This window comes from Amblyomma maculatum, chromosome 1, assembly GCF_055883805.1.
Source record: "Amblyomma maculatum isolate TAMU_Amacu chromosome 1, ASM5588380v1, whole genome shotgun sequence".
NCBI classification, from domain to species: Eukaryota; Metazoa; Arthropoda; class Arachnida; order Ixodida; family Ixodidae; genus Amblyomma; species Amblyomma maculatum.
In genome coordinates, this window is record NC_139344.1 from 161,549,402 (window position 1) to 161,570,908 (window position 21,507).

The 21,507-nt window shown below is 46.4% G+C and overlaps 1 protein-coding gene across 4 annotated transcripts in view; it reads left to right on the top strand.

Annotated features, from left to right (window-relative positions):
* Window positions 1-21,507, top strand: part of poe (E3 ubiquitin-protein ligase-like protein poe) — a 298,383-nt gene that overhangs the window by 182,578 nt on the left and 94,298 nt on the right. For 3 of the 4 annotated variants that reach the window (XM_084589458.1, XM_084589459.1, XM_084589461.1), the window contains 6 exons: window positions 308-645; window positions 5,692-5,889; window positions 8,959-9,249; window positions 10,864-11,157; window positions 11,657-11,890; window positions 18,334-18,714. In XM_084589458.1, the coding sequence (XP_084445584.1) occupies window positions 308-645; window positions 5,692-5,889; window positions 8,959-9,249; window positions 10,864-11,157; window positions 11,657-11,890; window positions 18,334-18,714 (1,736 nt within the window). The remainder of the gene's footprint in view (window positions 1-307; window positions 646-5,691; window positions 5,890-8,958; window positions 9,250-10,863; window positions 11,158-11,656; window positions 11,891-18,333; window positions 18,715-21,507) is intronic. The other variant, XM_084589460.1, reaches the window with a different exon arrangement.

A 21,507-nucleotide genomic window follows, 5' to 3' on the forward strand; every position in this document is an offset into this window, starting at 1 on the left:
CCAACTTGAAATCACATTCTAACACATTTGACAGTCCCTCAAATGATTTGTTTAAAATTCAAAAACATGAAAATTGGACTTCATTTCCATGTGTTAAACTACCAGCCTCTCGCTCTGTGGCGCTAGTTTGTCACAGGTGTACACAAAGGATGCCACAAATTCTTGGCATACACGCTTGTTTGCTTGGTGGCACATTAACTTCACTTTTTTTTTTTTCCCCCGAATATTGTACTAGTGAGGTTCTGTACGTGCACTAATGCTTTGCATTGGCTCAACACGAGAGCATCCATTGGTGCACACTGTGCAGGTGACTTCGGCACTGACCATGCAGATGGTGGCAAGGCGTCAACCTCGGGGGCAACGGGTGTATCGCAGTCCCTGTCGACCACTTCACAGCCGCTGGTGTCCATGCCAGGAAGCTCGTCATCGACTTTAGGTGGCCTCGATGTGCAGCCGCAGGCCTCACTTGACTCTCAGCAAGATGTGGAGTCTCACTTTGAGATGCTTGAGAGCATGGATGCTGTGGTCCTTCTGGGAGGGGCTGGCGGCGCCGGGGCTGGCGGGGCTTTTCCACCACTGCTGGACATACCACCGGATGCTGATGATGAGACCATGGTGGAACTGGCTATTGCTCTCAGCCTCCAGGTGTGCTAATGTTTGCTCACAACTGTTCTGCGTGTTATAGCTGTGTGTGAATACAGTCGAACTCGGGTATATCGAACCCGGATATTTCGAATTTTGGTTATATCGAACTCGCGGAATATCCCCTTGAAAATCCCATGTAAAAGTATAGGAAAGCTGTGTCGTATATCGAACTCAATTTCACCGGTTGTCCGATGTATCGAACTCCGCACCACGCATTGGACGTGCGCCTCCCCCAAAGACGATCGCATCACCCTCAGCCGTTTGCCGCAAGATGTTTTCAAGCCACGCGCGCAAGGAATGAGAGGGAACAGTTCGTGGATGGCTGGCCTAGGCCAGCGCCGCGCCCTTCCCCCAAAGGCGCGCGCATCTGCGGTGATCGCTGCCGCACTAGCATGTGACATTTGCAAGTCATGTGCGTGAAGGAACAAGAGGGAACCTATGCAGCCGTGGTGTTCGGGAGAGGGGAAAAACGCGATAGAGCGTAGCGCAAAAATTTGCCCACTCTTCTGCCGAGCTTTATCTCTCCCCTTCATCTCTCTTTCCCGGTCTCGTTCACAGCAGCACGCACTACGCATGCACGGACAAGCCAGCTCGGCCCGTGGCAGACACTTCTCTAGTGTGTGTTGTGAACGCTCTGCGCGCATTGTTTCACATTCATTTGAAGTCACATTGTTTCTTGTGGTGACTTCAAATATAATTATTTGAACTACGAAAGTGTAAAAATATTTGATGCTGTATGAATACAGTCGAACCCAAATATATACGGATAATTCGAATTTTGGTTAGATCGAACTCATGGAATACCCCTTAAAAACCCATTTAAAAGTATAGGAAAGCTGTGTCGTATATGGAACTCAATTTCACTGGTCGTTCAATATATAGAACTCCACTCCGCGCACTGGATGGTGCACCTTCCCCAAAGACGATCGCATCACCTTCGGCCGTTTGCCGCGCGATGTTTTCAAGCCACGTGCGGAAGGATTGAAAGGGCACAGTTCGGAGACGGCTGGTCTAGGTCAGCGCCGCGCTCTTTCCCTAAAGGCGCGTGTGTCTGCGGTGATCGTTTGCCGCGCGCCAGCACGTAACATTTGCAAGCCATGTGCGTGAAGGAACCAGAGGGAACCAATGCAGCCCTGGTGTTCGGGAGAGGGGAAAAGCGCGATAGAGCGAAGCACATGGGTGTGCCTACTCTTCTGCCGATCTTTATTTCTCGCCTTCGTCTCTCTTTCTCAGTCGTCGTTTGCAGCAGCACGCACTACGCATGCGCGGACAAGCCAGCTCAGCCCGTGGCAGATGTTTTTTTCCAGAGTGTGTTGTGAACGCTCTGCGCGCGGCGGCTGACGTGCAATGCGAGTCTCGTGTCGTCTTGCTGAACGTGTGTAAGCTATGGCGGCTTGGATGCTAAGCGTCAAATTTTTTTTTTATTATTTTTTTTTGAGGCGTTTATTTTTGCCGTCGTGGTGAACGTGCGGCGTAGCGTATGCTATGGTTGCTGCGGACATTAAGAAGCAGCAATTTTTCTTTCCCGAGAGTCGGCCGTCCTCGTCGTGCTGAATGTGCGGCCTAGCATATGCTATGGCGGCTGCGGACGTTAAGCAGCAGCTTTTTTTTCTCTCTCTCTCTCCCGAGAGTTGATCATTCTCATCGTGCTGAACGTGTGGCGTAGCGTATCTCATTATGCGAGGGGGTTGATTACGTGACAAATACAGTATCATTTTTCACGATCGCAAGAGGCATCTCAAGCCAATTTCTGTATTTTGAATTATCGATATATTGAACTATTTCGCGATCTCCTTGAGTTTGATATATCCGGGTTCGACAAGTTATGGAAATTGGCTGTAAATAGAATATTTCCAGATACTAATCCCAAAAAGTTATGCAGGTAGCTAAACACGAAAAGAAATGTTTTTGGTAAGGGTGTGTGAATGTTTGAAATTTCTATTACGAATTGAAAATGTTTGCTATTCAATTTGTAGTCAATTTGAAAGAGGTGCGATTTTGAGTTTGCCCAAATATGCAGAAATTACCAAATGCACTGAGAGATTCTAGGGCCTCTTCTTGAGAGTCTAGGGACTCAGGAGCATGCGAGGCAAGAGAGGTCGTCTCCCACCACAAGCACCCCGATTTATTCCTCGCAATATTGCACACCGAAAAGCAATAAGTTGTTTCTTGTTTCGACAACAAGAAGCAATTAGTTCCTCCTCGCGTTTGGAATGCACTCTTCCCTAAGTGACGAGTACAGTGACGCGACGTCGCGGGGAGGGAGGGAGACTGTGCCTTCTCCCACTACCCCCTCCTGGTGGGAGCGCGTGACTCTGCCGCTGTCATCACTGGCCAGGAAGGACAGCTGGATATGCTTGTATCTCCACAACCTGTAAGGACTACCAGGTATTAAATGAAGCAGGAATCAGGCAGTGAACATTTTGTATACAATTTTTTTATAACAATTGTAGTCAATGGAAAAAAGGTCTGATATCACAGTTTATTACTGCTTTCATGGAAAATGTTGTCATGCAATACCTCCTTATTTGAGTTGCGATGTCAGTGGTCGGTTTATAGTCAGGCAGGCACTGGTAAAACTCTACAGGACAGTTCTCGAAATGGACATAGTAGCAACCTGAGCAGACATCTGGAGATAAAGCATTGGTTGTGGAATGCTTTTCGAAATGCAGCGCTCACAATGACAATTGCCCGCTTAGCCCTCGCATATCAATTTCTCTGGACTGCAAGCTCCGCGACAGCCTCAACCTTACAGACACTGTTATGAATTGTGAAGGGTGCCCCGGCACAGTGTACACAGTCCGGTTATGCGGGCTAGCTTTGAGCATGATAGTTGTGTCGTAGGTGTTTTTCATGTCTGCTGTGTCCTAAGATATATACTTTTTAGGTTCTGATGAATTTGAGGGCGATCACAGTGGTTGCTGTAGCAATGCACGCAGGCCACTATTTTCCCCCCCATGCTTTCCTCCACAAGACAGGTCACCTCTGTGTCCGGTTGTCTAAAAGAGATGATTTCATTCTTGCCCTACTACTTGGTGGGCTGGTTATTCTGGCAAGCCCAGTTGGTAGAGCAACTGCCTGGTACATGATGTTCCTGGATTCGAACCAAAAACCAGAACAAATTTTTCTTAAACTGTTGAGTTTATGAGAGAGCTATATGTCTTTCTGTGTCGGTGTGCCTGGATGGACGCTAATGAATTATTACTCCATTATTTGCTTTTTTTTGGGGATGGCACTTTGTGAGTAAACTGTGCCAGCATACATTTAGAGCAGGGGTTTTTAAACTGGGTTCCATGAGACCCCTCCCAAAAAAAATCCGACCCCACCCCTTCCCCGCACCCGTCCCAATTCTTGATATGCATGTGGTCCAAGCATAGTGCCTCTTCCATTGAAACACATTTTAGAGTGTTAAATTTTTACCTCAGCATAGACACTGTCTGAGCATAGACTGGCATCGTGCCAAGATGCTGCGCACCACCTGCTTGTTTAGTTTGGGGGGGTTCTTTTTGGAATTGTGGTGTGCCATTATCAGTGTGTGACACCTCACCGGCATACAGTGGATTTGGGCCAGGGCAAGCTGAGGGCACAGTCAGCATGCAGTGTGTGCCTGTGCTTCCACTCCAAAAGCAGCAAGAACACAAATCATAAGCACACGTTTATTATGAGGAAAGCATGTGGAGATAAGCTGACAATAAGCCGCATTCTAATATCATAGGTCAAATTTAAGGAAATAAAGAAAAAGCATATCACACGTTTATAATGAACACATACCAATACATCCAAGCTTTTTGCTTGGAGAAAATGCCCTTGTTGAGATTTCGCGTGTCTTAGATTTCTTGAAAGAAGTATAAACGTTCTACACAAACTATGACCTAAGTATAAAAATAAAACATTTTACACAACTCACCCAACCTTGTGTTTGGCACATGATGGCCTTAGATGCCTTTGCGCCATAAAAACCAACACAACATGACATAACACTCGCTGCAGTAACTCCAAGACCTTGTTACAACCTGTAGCCCAGTTTCAGCACTTGAAAGTGGGGCTGTGGCGCCGTTTGCCTGATGCGAAGGCTACCACGTGTTGGCAGTGGAGCAGGAAACACGGCTAGCCCAGAGATGCGCGGCACATCTCGAGGAAGCATGAAGAATGCGCGGAGCATACCTTGGACACTGGTCGCACATAGATGGCTCAACAAGCTTTGCCACCGGCACTGGCCGGCAGTGACTGAGAACCGTGTCAGATCAAGCGCTCCCGGCTCAATTGTCGGCACCGCACAGGCGAGCGCTGGACTGCTTTCAGGCCTGGACTCGAGCAAGCAGAAGGGGGCCATGTTCATAACCCATGGTCCCTGGCCAAGGCTAGGGAACTCTCAGGAAAAAACATCTGCGCCTGCTGCTGCCTGTGTTGATGGCGGTTTCCCCATTTGCTTCCCAGCGCATAGCATTGCGTTGAAACAAGAGCCCAATGCGTCAGCAGGAGGTGGCCCAATAGGGACACGATGCCGACACAGGAAGTATGGAACGGATGTTGAGTGGCAGCCGTTCTTTGAGAAGCTCTCTTCCGAGGGAGTCAGCAGCATGACTGCCGACCCCTCGCTCTCGCAGTGACCCCATAGGAATCTCTAGCTAGCAAAACAGCAGCAGTGGCTGCGTGCTTCATGTTGCCCTGGGAGCACAAGCCCCAACAAGTTGTGACTGGAACAACATGCTGCTGGCCCGACCAGCAAACTTGTCAGTATGCCAACTAAAGGGGCATGGCCCACAAGGAATGCTTATTATGGTATGTGCACTCGTGCAAGCGTCAACTGAAGGCATGGGTCACACAGTGGGGATTCCTTGTAGCATGTTAAGGGTTGTTGGGGTGTTGGGTTCCGCCATCGTGAGAATACCCAATTTAAAGTAACGGTACTTGTATTTGGCAACTCATTTTTCACCAAAGTTTTTATTGTATTTGTTTACTTTCTAACCTTTAATTTGATCTGCTCACACCTCTAGTATGTTGTGTTAATGTTTTTTGTTTTTTTTTTCCTCTTTTCATGCCTAGGACCAGCCTGGCCAGTCAGAGGATCTGAACCTGGGTGGTCTGGGTAGTTCTGGAGGATCACAGGGTCCCAGCCAGCGGGCCTCATCCCTTGAGGGTGGACACTATTCAGACACAACAGCGTCCGCTGGTGCCAGTGATGATGAAGGAAGCACGGCTGCCACGGATGGCTCCACACTGCGCACCTCACCGGCAGAACAAGTACGAGCTGTGAACAAGTAGCAAATATCAAAATATGTGAATTGCAGAAATATAGGCCTCTGCAAATGTTTGATAATTTCGAATATTCGGTCAGATAATCAAAATACAGTGAAAGCTACTTAATTCAAACTTTAATATAGAATTTCTAGATAACTCGAACTATATTACTCAGTCTTGCCAAGCTCCATACAAGTCTGTGTATAAAAAAGCCTGCTAATTCAAGTGCAAGTCAGTTCTGCCACAGATAAATTGAACTATGCATCGCCACACTTGGATGGCCTGGCACTCGCCACATGGTTGTAAGAAACACCCCCATGACAGGGCAGCATAGTCTCGAAGCTGCATCACCTCTGAAATAGTGAGAAAAGATACTAAACCCGTTCAGAAGTTGTAAAAAACTAAACCATTGTTATGACAACACGCCAACTGGAGGGTGTGGAGAGGTAACCGTGGCGGCAGTTGCCTGCTATTGGTTTTACATGATTTCTGAGACTTGCAATTAAATAAAAGCTCTTTAAGTTGACCCCTCCGCCCCCCCCCCCCGCTAATTCAGAAACATGGATGCCTTACTATTGGCATTGCCACAACCAATTCACATGCAAGTCCATGGCATCCAACCGACTCTACAGGTCTCTCACCAGTTAGGCGTCCAAGTACGATTGGCATGGTAAGCAATCGTCAAAACAGCACTCCTAGAAATTTGACTGCATATTGCGAATTTGACTTCACACCTCTGATGTTTGTGCATTGGCAACTGTCAGCAAAAACCAATCAGCCCTGTCTCCGAAAATAGGGGACTACCACTGATTTTGCTTTCATGGGCTTCATACTGTTCGCACTGGCTCACAGCGACTGCAGCTATCAGCCATGCATCAGCTAGCTGCACATAGTTGCTGACGCTCGTTGGCAGCATTGTGCGATTCATTTGCTTGGCTTCTTCCACTGATTTGTAAACGTGCACTCACCTTGTCAAGCGCTAGTCGGCACGCAATGCAGTGAAGCCTCGCTACACACATCTCTGGCTGCTTGTGAGGGGGCAACATGGCTCCCTTATTGCACCGTGGAAGGTGCCATGCAACAGACAATCATTGCCCAGTATCGTGACGAAATGAATTTGCCATAATGCAAATGGTCCATGTCAGTTTTTTATTATTTGTTTGTTTGGTTCGAACTTTTTTTTTTTTGTAGCCCCGCGAAATTTGAATTAAACGGCTTTTACTGTATTCAGTTTGGTTGGAATGTTTGGTTCTGAATCTCGAGATAATTGTCTCAGGTGAATAATGTTTGTCGAATGCATGTTTCATATGGTTTTGGTAGAGCATACTTCCTCTGAGATGTTACACCAGTGTGTACAGCGAAGACCTTGACTGCACACACACTTCTAGACAAATCCGCCGTGTGCTTGCATGCGCATATATATGCAGCATATGCCCTAGCAGTTTCATGTGTAAAAGAACACCGTATTTGCACGATTCTAACACGCCCTTGATTGTAACGCGCAGTAATATTTAAGTCCCGGAAACCACAAAAATAACTTGGCGCGGATTCTACCGCGCACACTGAACGACGCAGTCAGCAAGCGTCTGAAAGTTAAACATTCAATCGAACTCAAGAACACAAATCTGAGCACACGAACAGAACCACGAGATGGGAACATAATAGTCTACTCGCCGTCAGAGTTGGAAGACTGCTCTTTTTCACTGTCCACCGACCACAAATGGTCATCGCGAACGCATGTCTCTGGGACATCTAATGCACGGGACACTGCCCGGTTCCCCTCTTTTTCTGCTAACAGGATTACTTTCCGCTTAAACGACGCCTCGTAATGAAAGCGTCGTTGCCTTTCCATCTTGTCGCTGTGCTGTGGGTGAATGCACTAATCCAACGCAGCTTCTGGGTACACCAGCGAAACGGACTGTTTGCGAAAAATGGCGATCGAAACGCTGGATCCGCTCATGGATGAATCCGGTTCAAAACTGCTTGCTGATACCTATGGCAATGCGGCTGGCTATCATTCATTGAGCTGCTTCGTTTTGGTTTTTGAGACTTAGGTTTCGGTTTGGAGTTTTTTTTTTGTGTGTGTTTTGAGTGCAATTGTAACACGCATGTATTTTTGAACGCTTATTTTCGGGAAAAAAGGTTTGGTTAGAATTGTGCAAATACGGTAACTACAAAATGCCAGAATAGTAACCGCTTGGCTTGGCAGTTGTTTTTTTTACATTGCGTGTATGGAATTATGGAACATCATGTTGGTGGTTTTATAGGTTGTGTGGTTTATACCCCTGTTAAGCGCGCAAAATAAAGTGCACTTACGGCGAGTGTCACTTACGAAAAGTGCACTCTACCGCCGCTAAACAGCGTAACATAAGTGCACTTGCCAAAGTTTACACTCAGGTCGGAGTGCGTTCGCAAAACAGACTTCGAGGGCTGAGCGCGTAGCCTCGCCGGCAGAAATGTCTTCGTCACAAATGTATTATGTAATAAGATATGTATTCAAGTTGATTTTACGTGTTTTGTACATATTTTCATTTGATTAAATGTTTTATAATAGCGACGGGCAAAATATCAAATAACAAAAACGTGATGTAACCGCGTACGCAACTTCCACATTATGAGTAGTGCGCCACTGCGGCTACACCATTTTCAGTTAGGGGGTGGTGGTTATTGTTCATGTTGTTCATGGTGTTCGTTGATAAGGGGTCTATGAATCATGGCCCGGTGTCAAATTTTAAGCATTTTTTAAATGTTTTACTACTTCTAAAAGCAGTTCCTTGAACTTCGCGCTTGGAGGTTCCAATTTCTTTTTTAAAACATGTTTTTCAGTTGCTAGTTTCGTACCAACGAGTGCTTATGCGAGTGCACTTCGCTTTCCCGTTTAGCACTGCGTAGCGTAAAGTCTCTTTCAAGCTGCGAAGTGCACTCCGCGGAAGTGCACTTTAACTTGCACGCTTGACTGGGGTATTAATTAAATGCCCTTTACGAATGAAGATACAACCGTGGTCATCGTTTTATTTACGGTACACTACTTGTAGAGCTCACTGCTTGTTTGTTTTTTCTTTTACCTTGCAGCAAGGGGGCAGCGGGGCTGGTTCGGAGAGTGGTGGCAGTGGTGCCGACTCGATGACTGGAGAGCCCAACGTCAGTGGGCGCAGCAGTGCATATGGTGACAATGCATTGCCCGAAGGAGGTCTTGCACGCTCGGAGACAAGCTCAGTGGGGCTTCCACCCACGTTGCCTCCGGAGGACCCTGACACAGCTTGGGGGCTGCATGCACTACGCTGTGCCTTGCTTGACCGGCTGCTGCGGTTCCTGCCGCAGCTGCGTTCTGTGGGTGGCGTCCGTGCCATACCCTTCATGCAGGTCAGTGGCCTGGGTGGTCTTTTTACCAGTTGGTGTTGCATCACATGTTTGCTTATTACAGCAGTGGCTGTATGAGGGACTTTTGACAATTGCACCATCTGTTGTCAGCCATTGACAGCTTATTATGTTGTGACAGTAATCTTCATTAACCTGTAGGCCATCAAGAACATAAACCAGCTAGGCTTTACCCTTGTGGGGCCTGGTGGAGGGTGTTCCTTTTGGTGAAAGGCTAGTCTAGCTCTCATGGTCACTTCAGTCACTGCGCCTCCTATAGTTTACAGCACTGGCCGCATACCATTTATTCAACCATCCAAAGCCTTCTCCTAACCTCCTTTCTTACTCACCCTTGGTGGCTAGATTTTGCCCTTGTGCTACATCTGTGGAGGAGAGAGAAATCTGAATAGCGCTACACAACTGAAGGCAGGTGAACTCGAACAGCAGCCAGACTGAAGCTTGGCTGCGAGCAGCCTCAAAGATTGGTAACTGAAGCTGCGCCATCTGAGTAGCGCTATGAGGCATCGACTACTAAACTAAACCATGCAAATTGCTCCCATTGCTTGCTTTTCAAGCGAATTATTCATTAATTCAGTAGAGCCTTATTTGAGCTGGTTGAGTAAAAAAAAAAAGTGGTTTAAGGGGCACAGAGCATCCTATGACAAAAAATAATGAAAGCAATTATGAATTCAAGAATTTGCACTTGTGTATGCCAGTTCAAAATATTTCACTTGACATTATGTAAAACAAGCTCTTGTTATGTTATGCCTTTTTGTTTTCTTTTTTTCCAAAATATTTTGTAAAAAATTATTCTCCAGTGGACCTGCTAAAATGCATGCCATTGATTTCGCTTGACATAAGGAATGCAATGTACCACTCTACCGGTCGTATCTGTTAGACAAGAGTGAATTTTAGGGTTTTGGAGTTGCCACTTCAGAAGCGGGAAGAAAAGAATGTGCTCTTGTTCTCAAAATGTAAAAAAAAAAAAAGGGGGGGGAGGGGGGGGGGGTACTCAGTGAGAAATTCATGGTGCAACATTTTCTTTGCTGGGGAAATGCACATTCTGCTGTTTTGGAAACTGCCTTGGGCATAGTCGAATATTTGGGGGGAATTCCTCGAGGTGTAGTTGATTTGTAATAAGGGAGTAATTACTCATTGACATTCACTCAAGTTCAGCTGTAGCCATATGGCTGCGCTTGGGTGGATGTCAATGATTTGTTGCCGTGCAGCGTGTAGCCACTCAGTTGCTTAGTCTGTACTGACTCCTGAGAGGCCCTTGGCTGCATTTTGAAACCACCACTTCATTCTGGATTTGCCTGAAGAAGCTGTTGTTGAAACTTAATTTACATTACGCTTAACTACTGGTTTGCATGTAGGAAGCCACTGTAAACAGCGAAGTAGAACATACACCATTAGGGCAGCTGAGGGATTGTCAAAATCCTGGCCCTAGCAGCCACTTTTTGATAAAGGCAGAAAGCAAGGTGTCCATGTAATGTGCTACGGCACCAGGCTTAGGTCATTCTTACCTTGCTTGCAATGCTGTTTTGGGGACCATGCTTGTAGGCTCTAGTGTGTCCTGGCATTCCATTTATACTTTGGGCTCATATTCTGTTCTTACAGGTTGTTCTAATGCTAAGCTCAGACTTGGACAGTGAAGATGAGAGGGACCGTGTCACTCTTGACAACTTGCTGAGCTGCTTGATTGGAGAGCTGGATCGGAATGTTGCTCGTGTTGTGGAAAGGAGCCCGTCCTCTGAGGAGCAACTCATTGTGATGCGTCTACTCAGCATCATGATGTCACGCATCAAGAGCTCTGCCAAAGTGTCTGGCCCCAGTGATTCAGCTTGTCAAAACTGCAGCACTTCAGCTGCGGTGGCCCTGCATGCCAGTGGCATTGTGGACCATTGCCTTCAGGTAGGCCCTGCCTCGTGCCCTTTGTACCTCGTCAGCTGCATACCGTATTTACTCGATTGTAAGTCTACCTGTTTTTTCAGCTTCAAAAATCCAAAGTGGCAAGGTCGACTTACAATCAAAAACGTGGCACTATCAATGTCCTTCTTTTTTTTTTTTTCTGGCCAGCCAATTTTCTGGGCTTGAATTTCATTCTAGTCAACTTACAATCATGTATATGCAGTGAGGAGTGATTGGGATGAAGGTTCACATATTCGAGGCATGTTTGATAGGCTGAACAAATATTTTTGCTCTGTTCAGTCAAATCTTTCGCAACTGAAGTTTTACTGTATGGCAGGGCATGCTTGTGTTGTAGCAGTGCTGTTGGATTGTATCCAGATCAGAGGATATGGGAAGTTACAATTTTCCTGCCAGACGGAACGCTTCATTGTGTGAGGGGGCGTATTTATCCACAGTATTGTGTTGGCTGTCTTTGCTGAAAGCACATGTGATGCACATGCAGGTTTTGGGCACTCTGCTGGAACACTGGAAGGCAGTCCAGAACACAGATGCTGATGCACCTGGAGGCAATGCCAACAGCAACACTGGACCTCCACTGCTGAAGCCCCACCCTGCATCTCCTCCTCCCGACATGTCTCCTTTCTTTCTGCGCCAGTATGTCAAAGGACATGCCAACGACGTGTTTGAGGCCTACCCTCAGTTGCTAACAGAAATGGCACTGCGTCTGCCATATCAGGTGATGGTGCATGCTGAAGTGATTTTGCCAGCTGGTTCATTCGTGTCCTGAAACAATACACAAGCATAGAGCAGAGGCTGAATCTACAAGAGTTCGCTTTTTCTCTCGCCCCCTCGTTCCGTTGGCTGTGTGCCGCCACCTCTGGCAGTGGCGTAAAATCATGGAGGCGGGGCCACAGGTTTTCTAAACGTCACAAGACATGTCACTAAACTGAAAGCGAACTCGTTTGGTTGCTGTGTGCAGAACCACGGAAGTGGCGTTCATTTCAGCTTAAGAAACATACTGGTCCCTCCCGTCGCTTCTTTATTGGCAGTGCTCAGTGAATGTGACGAGCGGCGTTAGTGGTCACGTGTACATGATAACTTTCTAGAGGCATTTCAGGCTGTCAAAAAACTAAAAGTGCACCATTGCGCATCGAGAACAAGCACGCGCACAAGGAAGCGGAAACTACTCCTGTGTGCTGCAAGAAACATTGGAACATTTCCAAAATAAATTGTATGTTTATTTTATAAGCTCTAATTAATACATTTACAGTACTGTAGTCAAATACGTTCATTTAGAGCTTAACAACATGCTGGAGGTCTTAAAAAAAATTGTGGGGGTTCAAGCTTGAACCTAGTGATAGAGCAGAAGCTGTGAGTGTTTCGGCCATCTGGGGATCTTTAGCTTGCACTGACATGAAGCCGCCTTATACTTTTGAGTGGACACCACGGAATGGTGGATACCTACACCTAACTAGGTCAAGGTTATGCTTTCATGTTTTTTTCTTGTAAATTGTGCATTAATTTATAAGAAAGGAAAGGCACTGTATCTGTCACACGAAGGAAGAGAAGGTGGGAGTGAAAGTGGAAAGAGTGAAAAAGGTCTGGTAGTGGAGGGCTTTGGAGTAATTTCGGCCACCTGGGGGCCTTTAACGTGCGCCGACATTGCACAGCATAGGGCAGCTTTTCCGTTTAATTAGGTTTTGGGAAGGAATTAAATTGGTTTTCAGGAAAGGAAAGGCACAGTAAATTTCGGACTTTTCCTATAGACACCTGAACTTCACCAAGGGAGGAGTGAAAGTGGAAAGAGAGAAAGAGGAGATGGTAGTGGAGGACTAAAAGGAATTTTGACCACCCGGGGATCTTTAAAGGGTGACTCTGGTGATTTTTCGACCGTTCTGAGTAAATGATTGATTTATATTGCTGAAGGCTTGGTCATCACTGTACGGGATTAAATTTTTTACAGTACGCAAACAATAATTTTAAATAAGTAAAAAACTGTAATCAAAATTGAAACTTCCATCCGGAGCCCAGAGAGCACTGCCTTGCGTGACATCACATGATGACTGCACAGGCATGCAGCCGTGCCGCATGCACCGGCTGCTGTTTTGCCGAGGTGCGCAAACGTCAATCACTGTCACGTATGGCACTATGTGAACCATATACAGTCGAACCTGGTTATATCGAACTCACGAAATATCCCCTTGAAAATCCCATGTAAAAGTATAGGAAAGCCGCATCATATATCGAACTCAATTTCACCGATCGTTCGATATATCGAACTCCGCACTGGAAAGTGTGCCTTCCCGAAAGACGATCGCATCACCCTTGGCCGTTTGCCAAGTGACGTTTTCAAGCCACGCGCAGAAGGAATGAGACGGGACAGTTCGGCGACGGCTGGTCTGGGCAGCGCCGCGCCCATTCCCCAACGGCGCGCGCATCTGCAGTTGTCGTTTCCCGCGCGCCAACACATGACGTTTGCAAGCCATGTGCGTGGGTGTGCCCATTCTTTTGCCAAGCTATCTCTCTCCTTCAGCACGCGCAACGCATGCGCCAAGCCAGCTCAGCCCGTTTTCAGGCAGACGTCGGACGCTTTCTCCAGCGTGTTGCGAACCCTCTGCGTGCGGCGGCGTGGCGGCGGACGTGGCTATTGCGCCTGCGGATGTTAAGATGCGACAGCTCTCTCTGTGTTTTCTTTTTTTTTTCTTTTTTTGCGAGAGTTATCCTTTCTTATCGTTGTGCTGTACGCGCGGCGTAGCTTAAGATATGGCGGCTGCGGACATTAAGAAGCGGCAGGGTTTTTCTTCTTTTTTTTTTTTGCGGGGATGTTTATTTTACTTATTTATTTTCATCGTTTATACCTGCATGTATGAATCAGCGGAAGTGCGCGGTCAGCTGCTGCGATCATGACGCCCGCCCCAAGCGCGGCGTGATAAATTGAACCAGGCTAGTGCAATCAAGCCATCACGGGCACTCTGCCAAGTTTGCTCCCCGCCACCGCAGGAGCTATCAATCAAAAGATAAACGCGCCCTGACGTTATCGCTGCGCAGCATCTTGGCATGCTGCCAATGAGCTGTGGATGAGATGACTGAAACGGACTGACGCGTGCCATCGACATGCAAGTGAAAATGCTGGCGATTTCTGCCGCCGCGGTGATGCAGAAACCTTGTTTTGAGCTGCCACGGTGGCTCGAGCGGCGAGAGGGACGCAGTTCCAACAAGTTTGAAAATTTTCGCTCTGTCGCTGCCGCTCGTCGCTTGCCCGTGAGCGAGCTGGCTTTAACGCATTTTTTTTTTTTTTTTTTTCAAATTCTCGGGTGCAAAAGTAGAGGGTGGGTTTATTATGCGAGTGGGTTGATTACGCGACAAATACGGCATCGTTCTTTCGCATCGTAAGTGCCGTCACAAGCCGATTTCTATATATCGAACTATTTCGCGATCCCCTTCGAGTTCGATATATCCGGGTTCGACTGTATAGTATGTGATGTTGGTGAGTTGAACTCGATGTCATCAGACAGACAGCTAGGATATAGCCATTTCAAATGCAATTAAAAAAAAAATGAAATAAGCAATATTTTACATACATGGCCGATGATAATGACTGCAGAATGAACGAGCAATGCGGCTAAATTATTGCCATATGAAGCATTAATTCCCTAAAATTTTCAAGCCATTTATGGACTCTCATACCCAATGCAAATGGCCTGCATATATGAGGGCAACTGATTGTTGCTGCAAATTCCCTTTATTTTTATTTTTTTATACTGACTCTAAATCTCCTCACTGCGAGTGAGATTATTGTCCACCAGCAATGCTCCTGCCGCATGGACAATTTGATGTCATTCCGACCGAATGGCATTTGTTCAATTTAATATTTTTTCTACGCGCTGCTGCATGACCAAAACTAATGTCTTGCAAATGATGGCAATTGTGATGGATAAAAATTGGAGCATACTCAAAAATTTGTAGGCCTTCGATAGTTTATGGAAATGATAGCGCTCTAACCGAAAGCAGCTTTCAAATTCTCGTTGACGTCTTACATGCTATACGTAATCAACCTGCTGATCACGACTATCCATTACGAAGCTCAGCGGCGGTGTTGGCATTTGTTTACAGAAGGGTACTGAAGGTGTGCGGAGTCCAGCTGCAAAATTTTTAAGTGTACGGGCAGGCCATGAAGTTTCAACTATGTGCACTTCGCACACTAAAGCAAGTTTCAAGAGCAACAACTCATATAGGCATTGCCTCTATAGTGGCAACCGTTGGATACAACCTTCAAGCGTATGCGCCCGACGGTGCAGCATGTAGCCCCGTGCTGTCCTTGCAGTACCGTTTGCTCAGCGTAATAAATGTTAAGCGGTACTTCAAAACATGACCGACCCTAGCCGCATCAAGAAAGTGCTTGCCACACTGAATGCAGCGAGCTCACCGCAATGGCGCTGCCTGCGAGAGCAGCGGACAACGGCGCTCTGGCCGTGCGCTGCGCCCTAGTCGTCGCTAGGCCTAAACTTTCACACCGAAGCCGCAGCGGACGGCGCTTCAGAATTGACCAGCGCTATAGTAAAGAACCAGCCCTTATACATAGCATTCATTGATTACGAAAAAGCATTTGACTCAGTTGAAACCTCGGCGGTGATGCAGGCATTGCGAAATCAGGGGGTAGACGAGCCATACGTGAAAGTGCTGGAAGATATATATAGTGGCTGCACAGCAACCATAGTTCTGCATAAAGAAAGTAACTAACTTCCCATAAAGAAAGGTGTTAGGCAAGGAGACACAATCTCCCCAGTGCTATTCACAGCTTGTTTAGAGGAAGTATTCAGAGACTTGGAATGGGAGCAGTTAGGGATAAGGGTAAATGGAGAATACCTCAGTAATCTGCGATTTGCTGATGACATTGCCTTGCTAAGCAACTCGGGGGATGAACTGCAAATATTGATTGATGACCTAGACAGGAAAAGTAGAAAGGTAGGCTTGAAAATCAATATGCAGAAGACTAAGGTAATGTTCAACAGCCTCGGGAAGGAACAGCAATTTACATTAGGTAGCGAAATACTGGAAGTAGTAGGCGAATATGTCTACTTAGGACAGGTAGTAACCGCAGATCCGGACCATGAAAAGGAAATAACAAGAAGAATAAGATTGGGATGGAGCGCATTCGGCAAGCACTCGCAGATTATGACTAGCAGCTTACCGGTATCGCTCAAGAGCAAAGTATACAACAGTTGCATCTTGCCTGTACTCACCTATGGGGCTGAAACGTGGAGGCTAAACAAGAGAGTTCTACTTAAGTTGAGGACAACCCAAAGGGCTATGGAACGAAGAATGGTAGGGGTAACATTAAGAGATAGAAAGCGTGCAGAGTGGGTCAGAGGAATAACTCAAGTTACCGACATTCTAGTGGAAATTAAGAAGAAGAAATGGACATGGGCAGGACATGTAGTGCGAAGAGAGGATAACCGATGGTCACTTAGGGTAACAAACTGGATTCCAAGGGAAGGAAAGCGTAGCAGGGGGCGGCAGAAAGTTAGGTGGGCAGATGAGATAAAGAAGTTCGCAGGGGTCAAGTGGATGCAGCTAGCACAGAACCGGGTCAAGTGGAGAAATATGGGCGTATAATCAGGCTGATGATGATGATGATAGTAAATGGTCTGTTCGTGGAACAGCCTTACTGTCAGACTAACTGTCTCAGTAAAAGAAAGATGTAATCTTGGCGACGCCTTAGCAGTAGAGCTTGGGTACGAGATTGGATGAGCTGAGCGACATATCGGCAGCTGGGAGCTGCGAGCAGAAATTCGGTTGTATCGCGGTTATCCTAAGAATCTCGTTGCAGATCAGTGATCATTTATCCAGTCTCGTATTATTTAGGGGATCATCAGATTTGAGCATACTTTTCTTGTTTTTTTTTTCTGACTGTGGCTTGCAAACCATCCGCCGTGCCGGCACTGGTGGACTGCGACAGGCGGTTTAGCCTATGTTGTCTGCGGAAAGATTGTCGACACAGCATCCGATTTCAACCATCGCCTGGTACGAGAACCATTTTGTGTTGTTAGCAGGCCCACGCGAAATGTTCCGAGCATGCATGTGTTCTCAGGTGAAGAGGAGGCGCCGGATCACATGATTCATTGTGTCGCGCAGCTCTTTTTTTAGAGGGGAAATCTGTGGTAAATCACTGTGTTGTTTTTGTAGAATAACTCGTGCAGCCAACAACACAAACTAGCTACCACCAATCGCTGAAAAGGAATGCATTAAAGTGTGAGCTGAAACTACAAGACAGTGAGACAGTGATTACAAGATTATGCTGTTTTGCTATGTTGGCCATGTCTGCGTCATGCCAGGCTGTTTCTGAGTAACGCCGCCGTTGCTTCGCCCCATGCCAGTAGCACCTCATGGATCATACAGGCGACGCCACACCATACAAGCCACGCAGTAAGGCCGTTGCATTATTGCCATAATCTGCTCGAAAACCCCTGCACGACTGTGACGTCATCAAGCACAGTGTTGGCCGTAAAAATTCCATCTGGCAGCGCGAGTCGTGGGTCCTAGAACGATATCTTTAAAATTACTTTGCAGGAAAACTAAAGCATCCTCAACTGTGCCCTTTTGGAACAGATAGTCATGACGTTGAGAACTACTGATACAAATTTAGATGCTATCTGAGCGTCGAAAAATTGGCAGAGTTGCCCTTTAACATGCACTGACATTGCAAAAAAACGAAGGCATAGTATACTTTGTGATACTGAAACTAGTGAACAAAGGACAGAAACTGGCATTATATTCGTGTCAGTTTACAATACATATGAAGGCTGTAAGCATATGCAACACACCTAGTTGTTTTCATTCCATTATTCTATCACCAATTCCAGCACCAATTGCAGCTTAATGCACAACCTGCGCAATGCACAATCTTTTAGCAAGAAAATTAGTGGCACTTTAGCAGTCCAGCCTCCTTACTCTCATTTTTCCACTGCATTATTTGATTCAACATATTTCAATTCAATTTGATTCAACATATTTGTTATTTAGCTGTGCTCAAAGTTGAAATTGTATCTTCACACACCCGTACCAGAGGCCATTATGTTAAGCAGTTGAAATTTGTAAAGAATTTTGACTCCAGTTTTGTCATCTTTACAAACTTGCGCAAGACTTCTCATGTTTTGCATTGTTGGTTTTTGTGTGCAGGTGAAGAAAGTGTGGGCAGTGGTGCCCCCTGGATGCGTGGCTCCCACCTTTGGCCCCACATGGTATTCGTACTTGTGCGAGTACATGATGGTCCAGCAGACACCCTTCATTCGACGCCAGGTGCGAAAGCTGTTGCTGTTCCTGTGTGGCTCCAAGGAGAAATATCGGCAGCTGCGTGACCTCCATGCCCTTGAGTCGCACCTTGCGGGTGCTCGCTCTGTGTGTGGGGCCACCTCGATGGGTGCAACTCCACTTCCCTACGATGCCCTCATCCTGGTTGTGGAGCACCTCAAGGCCTGTGCCGAGGTCGCCACTTCACGCACGGCCAACTGGCAGCGGTACTGCCAGCATGACAACACTGTCCTGCCCTTTCTTTTTCAGGTATGCCCCAACGGACTTGCGTTGCGCAAAAATTTGAAATTTGACCATTGCCATTAAAAATTTTCTGCAGCCATGGCTGACTGGCATTCAGAAAGTGCTTGTATTTTGAAGGGGTAGGGACACCAAATTTTTGCGCTGTACTTTTGTGTTGTAAATAGTGAGCAGTGATTCTGAAAGCCTAGAGCATAGCATTCGAAGTTCAAAATCGCATTACATACTTTATTATCATATTATTAGTAGTATGCAACAGTTTTGGTTTCAGTTAGTTGTAGCCAGTTTCTTACTTAACGTCAAAAAACAGAAGACATAACTCTGAAATGTCACATGGGCCAAAAACTCGTGACGTCAACGAGTAGGCGTGTCGTCAGCTCTGCAGTATGACTTCGCCACGTGCTCTCACGGCAGAGTCACACTGGAAAGAGTAGTTCAACTGCATCCATAAACATTATGTTTGCGTCGTTTTGGCTATCCTGTCATGCCGCGCCAATACAAAATATTCGGAAACATGGCGTTGTCGCTTGCGATCAGCTGTCGACAACTCGTTCTCCGACAAATTGTTGATCTAGCAGTGCCAATGTCGGCCACTCGCTTCACTACAGTTTTGAACAAATTCCTACGCTATGCGAGCGGCTGGGAAAAATTAAAAAGCAGGAGAGGCTTTGACTATGAAGGAGCGCACGTATATTCTCATGAATACATGGTTTGAATCGCACTGATTAAGACACCGCTTTCGTGCGCCGTTTTGAATGCCGCTTCATGTGTGCGAATCTGGTGATTGTTGAGAGAAAATTCAGATTTTAGGTACTGAAAATGGTCATAGAGTACAGTTTTAGCAACATTGAACTGAAATCGACAATTGCTTACATTGCAGAACGCGCTTACAATTACCATGAAGTGCCAGGGTGACCCTGGTGTGCCCAGCAATGCTGCAAGCGGGCTGGAACAGTCGACACTACTTGTGGAGAGAAAATTGTGCCGATTGACGACAGTCGCTATACACACGTTTTATCGAGCTTATTTTACTATGAGATAGGCTTCTTATAATAAAGCAGTGATGGAAGACTAACCTTGATTACAGCGAGTCGCTGACCCGTTCCAAAGTGCCACTCGGCGAAACAGACTAGATCTAGCGGCGAGTAGGGTAGGCAGAGAGCAGCTAGCATAGTTCATCGCCTGGCGCGCCTGCAGGAGGCGCCATTGCCGAAGGCTCCGCACTTATGCAGGTACGCTACTGTTGCGAGAGTATATTAACAGTCCTGATAACATATGTCTTTTCTGGTGCAAAGCAAAGGAGTGCTACACTGCCTCACTGCTGTGCCGCTGGCCACTCCGGTCTCAGCCACAGCGACCGACAACAACGCCGTCCGCCAACAATTGCTGCGTCATGAGCAAATTTCGCAAATTTTTGTGAATTAAAATTGCCAGCAAGCATAATTTTGGCTACAGTTAAGCCGTCGTGCTGTCCGTGTGTTAGAACTGTTAGAATACTACGGGTGCAGTAGAACAGACGAAACTAGCTGACCAACGGCATTTTTTTTTACGTCAGAAACCGGTGATGTCGCAAATACTTGATTATTGTTTTTTCATTGAACCTACGTCGCAGTCAATACGCTAGCGATAGGTCTAGAATGCGAGAGCGAGCATCTCCTCAAATTTTAAAAAAGAATTAAAATATTTTCTATTCCTCCTTTGAGTCTAATACTTGACTATGATGGTCTTCAAACACAAAGGAAGCGCATGACAAGCTTTGCACAGCTTTGTGATTTGGTGTCTCTACCCCTTTAAAAAGTGTGTGCATGTTCATTTGTAGGGGTGCATGTTTATCTGAGAACACATTCATTAGGCCTTTGACAAAGCACCACTTTCCTTTCAAGCAGCAAAAATATACATGCTGACTGTAAATCGTTGGCATGAATTTTGTTCCAGGTTAAGGCAAGCATGCTTTTATTCTTAGCATCAAAAGGTTGCTTTAGTGCGCCAGCACCAAATACAGCCGAACCCGGATATATCAAACCCGGATAATACAGATTTTGGTTACAGTCAAATCTCGATATAGTGAATCACGCGGGACCACCGAAAACCGTTCGTTATTTTGAAGTATCGTAATGAAAAACCTGCGGTTATAAGCCAGTGGTCAAGCATAGGAATGAAAATGACTTACCTTGGCAATAAACATGAGTAGAGGCAAGCAAACGCTCAAATGAAAATGTTGCACTCACTTCAAAAGTGATTAGACCGATTAGACACGACCAATTAGAAATGCTTCTACACTTTCAACTTTGCGAAGCACCTCATCGGGCACGTCATTACACCGAGTGATGAAAGTTCGGACTTGTTCATGTGGATTAAAATGTCCGGGTGCGATATGGTCTCATCTTCTTCGGTGTTCAGTGACCCACAGTCATCTTCTGTCGGGTAGTCATCGTCACTGGACACGTTGCGAATGCTGTCACTGATCTTCTCGGTCGTCAAGTCCGCCGACATTAGTGCTGCGCTATCGTTGTCCACGTAGTCATCGAAAGAGGAGACGGCGGGCAGCAGTTTCCCAGTCTTGATGATGCACAAGCGCTTTGACAAGCCCTGCTTTCCGCCAGCAGTTGCTGATGGTTCCACCAAGCTCCCATGAACATTTCCGCTGCCCATCGAATGTTGATTGCAATTGGCGGCTTCAGGCGCAGACTGATAATGAGCCACTGTACAAGCCGCTTCTGAAATTCTGCCTTCACACTCTTTATAATGCCTTGATCGAGCGGTTGCAGCAAAGATGTGTTGTTTGGCGGCAGAAATTCCAGG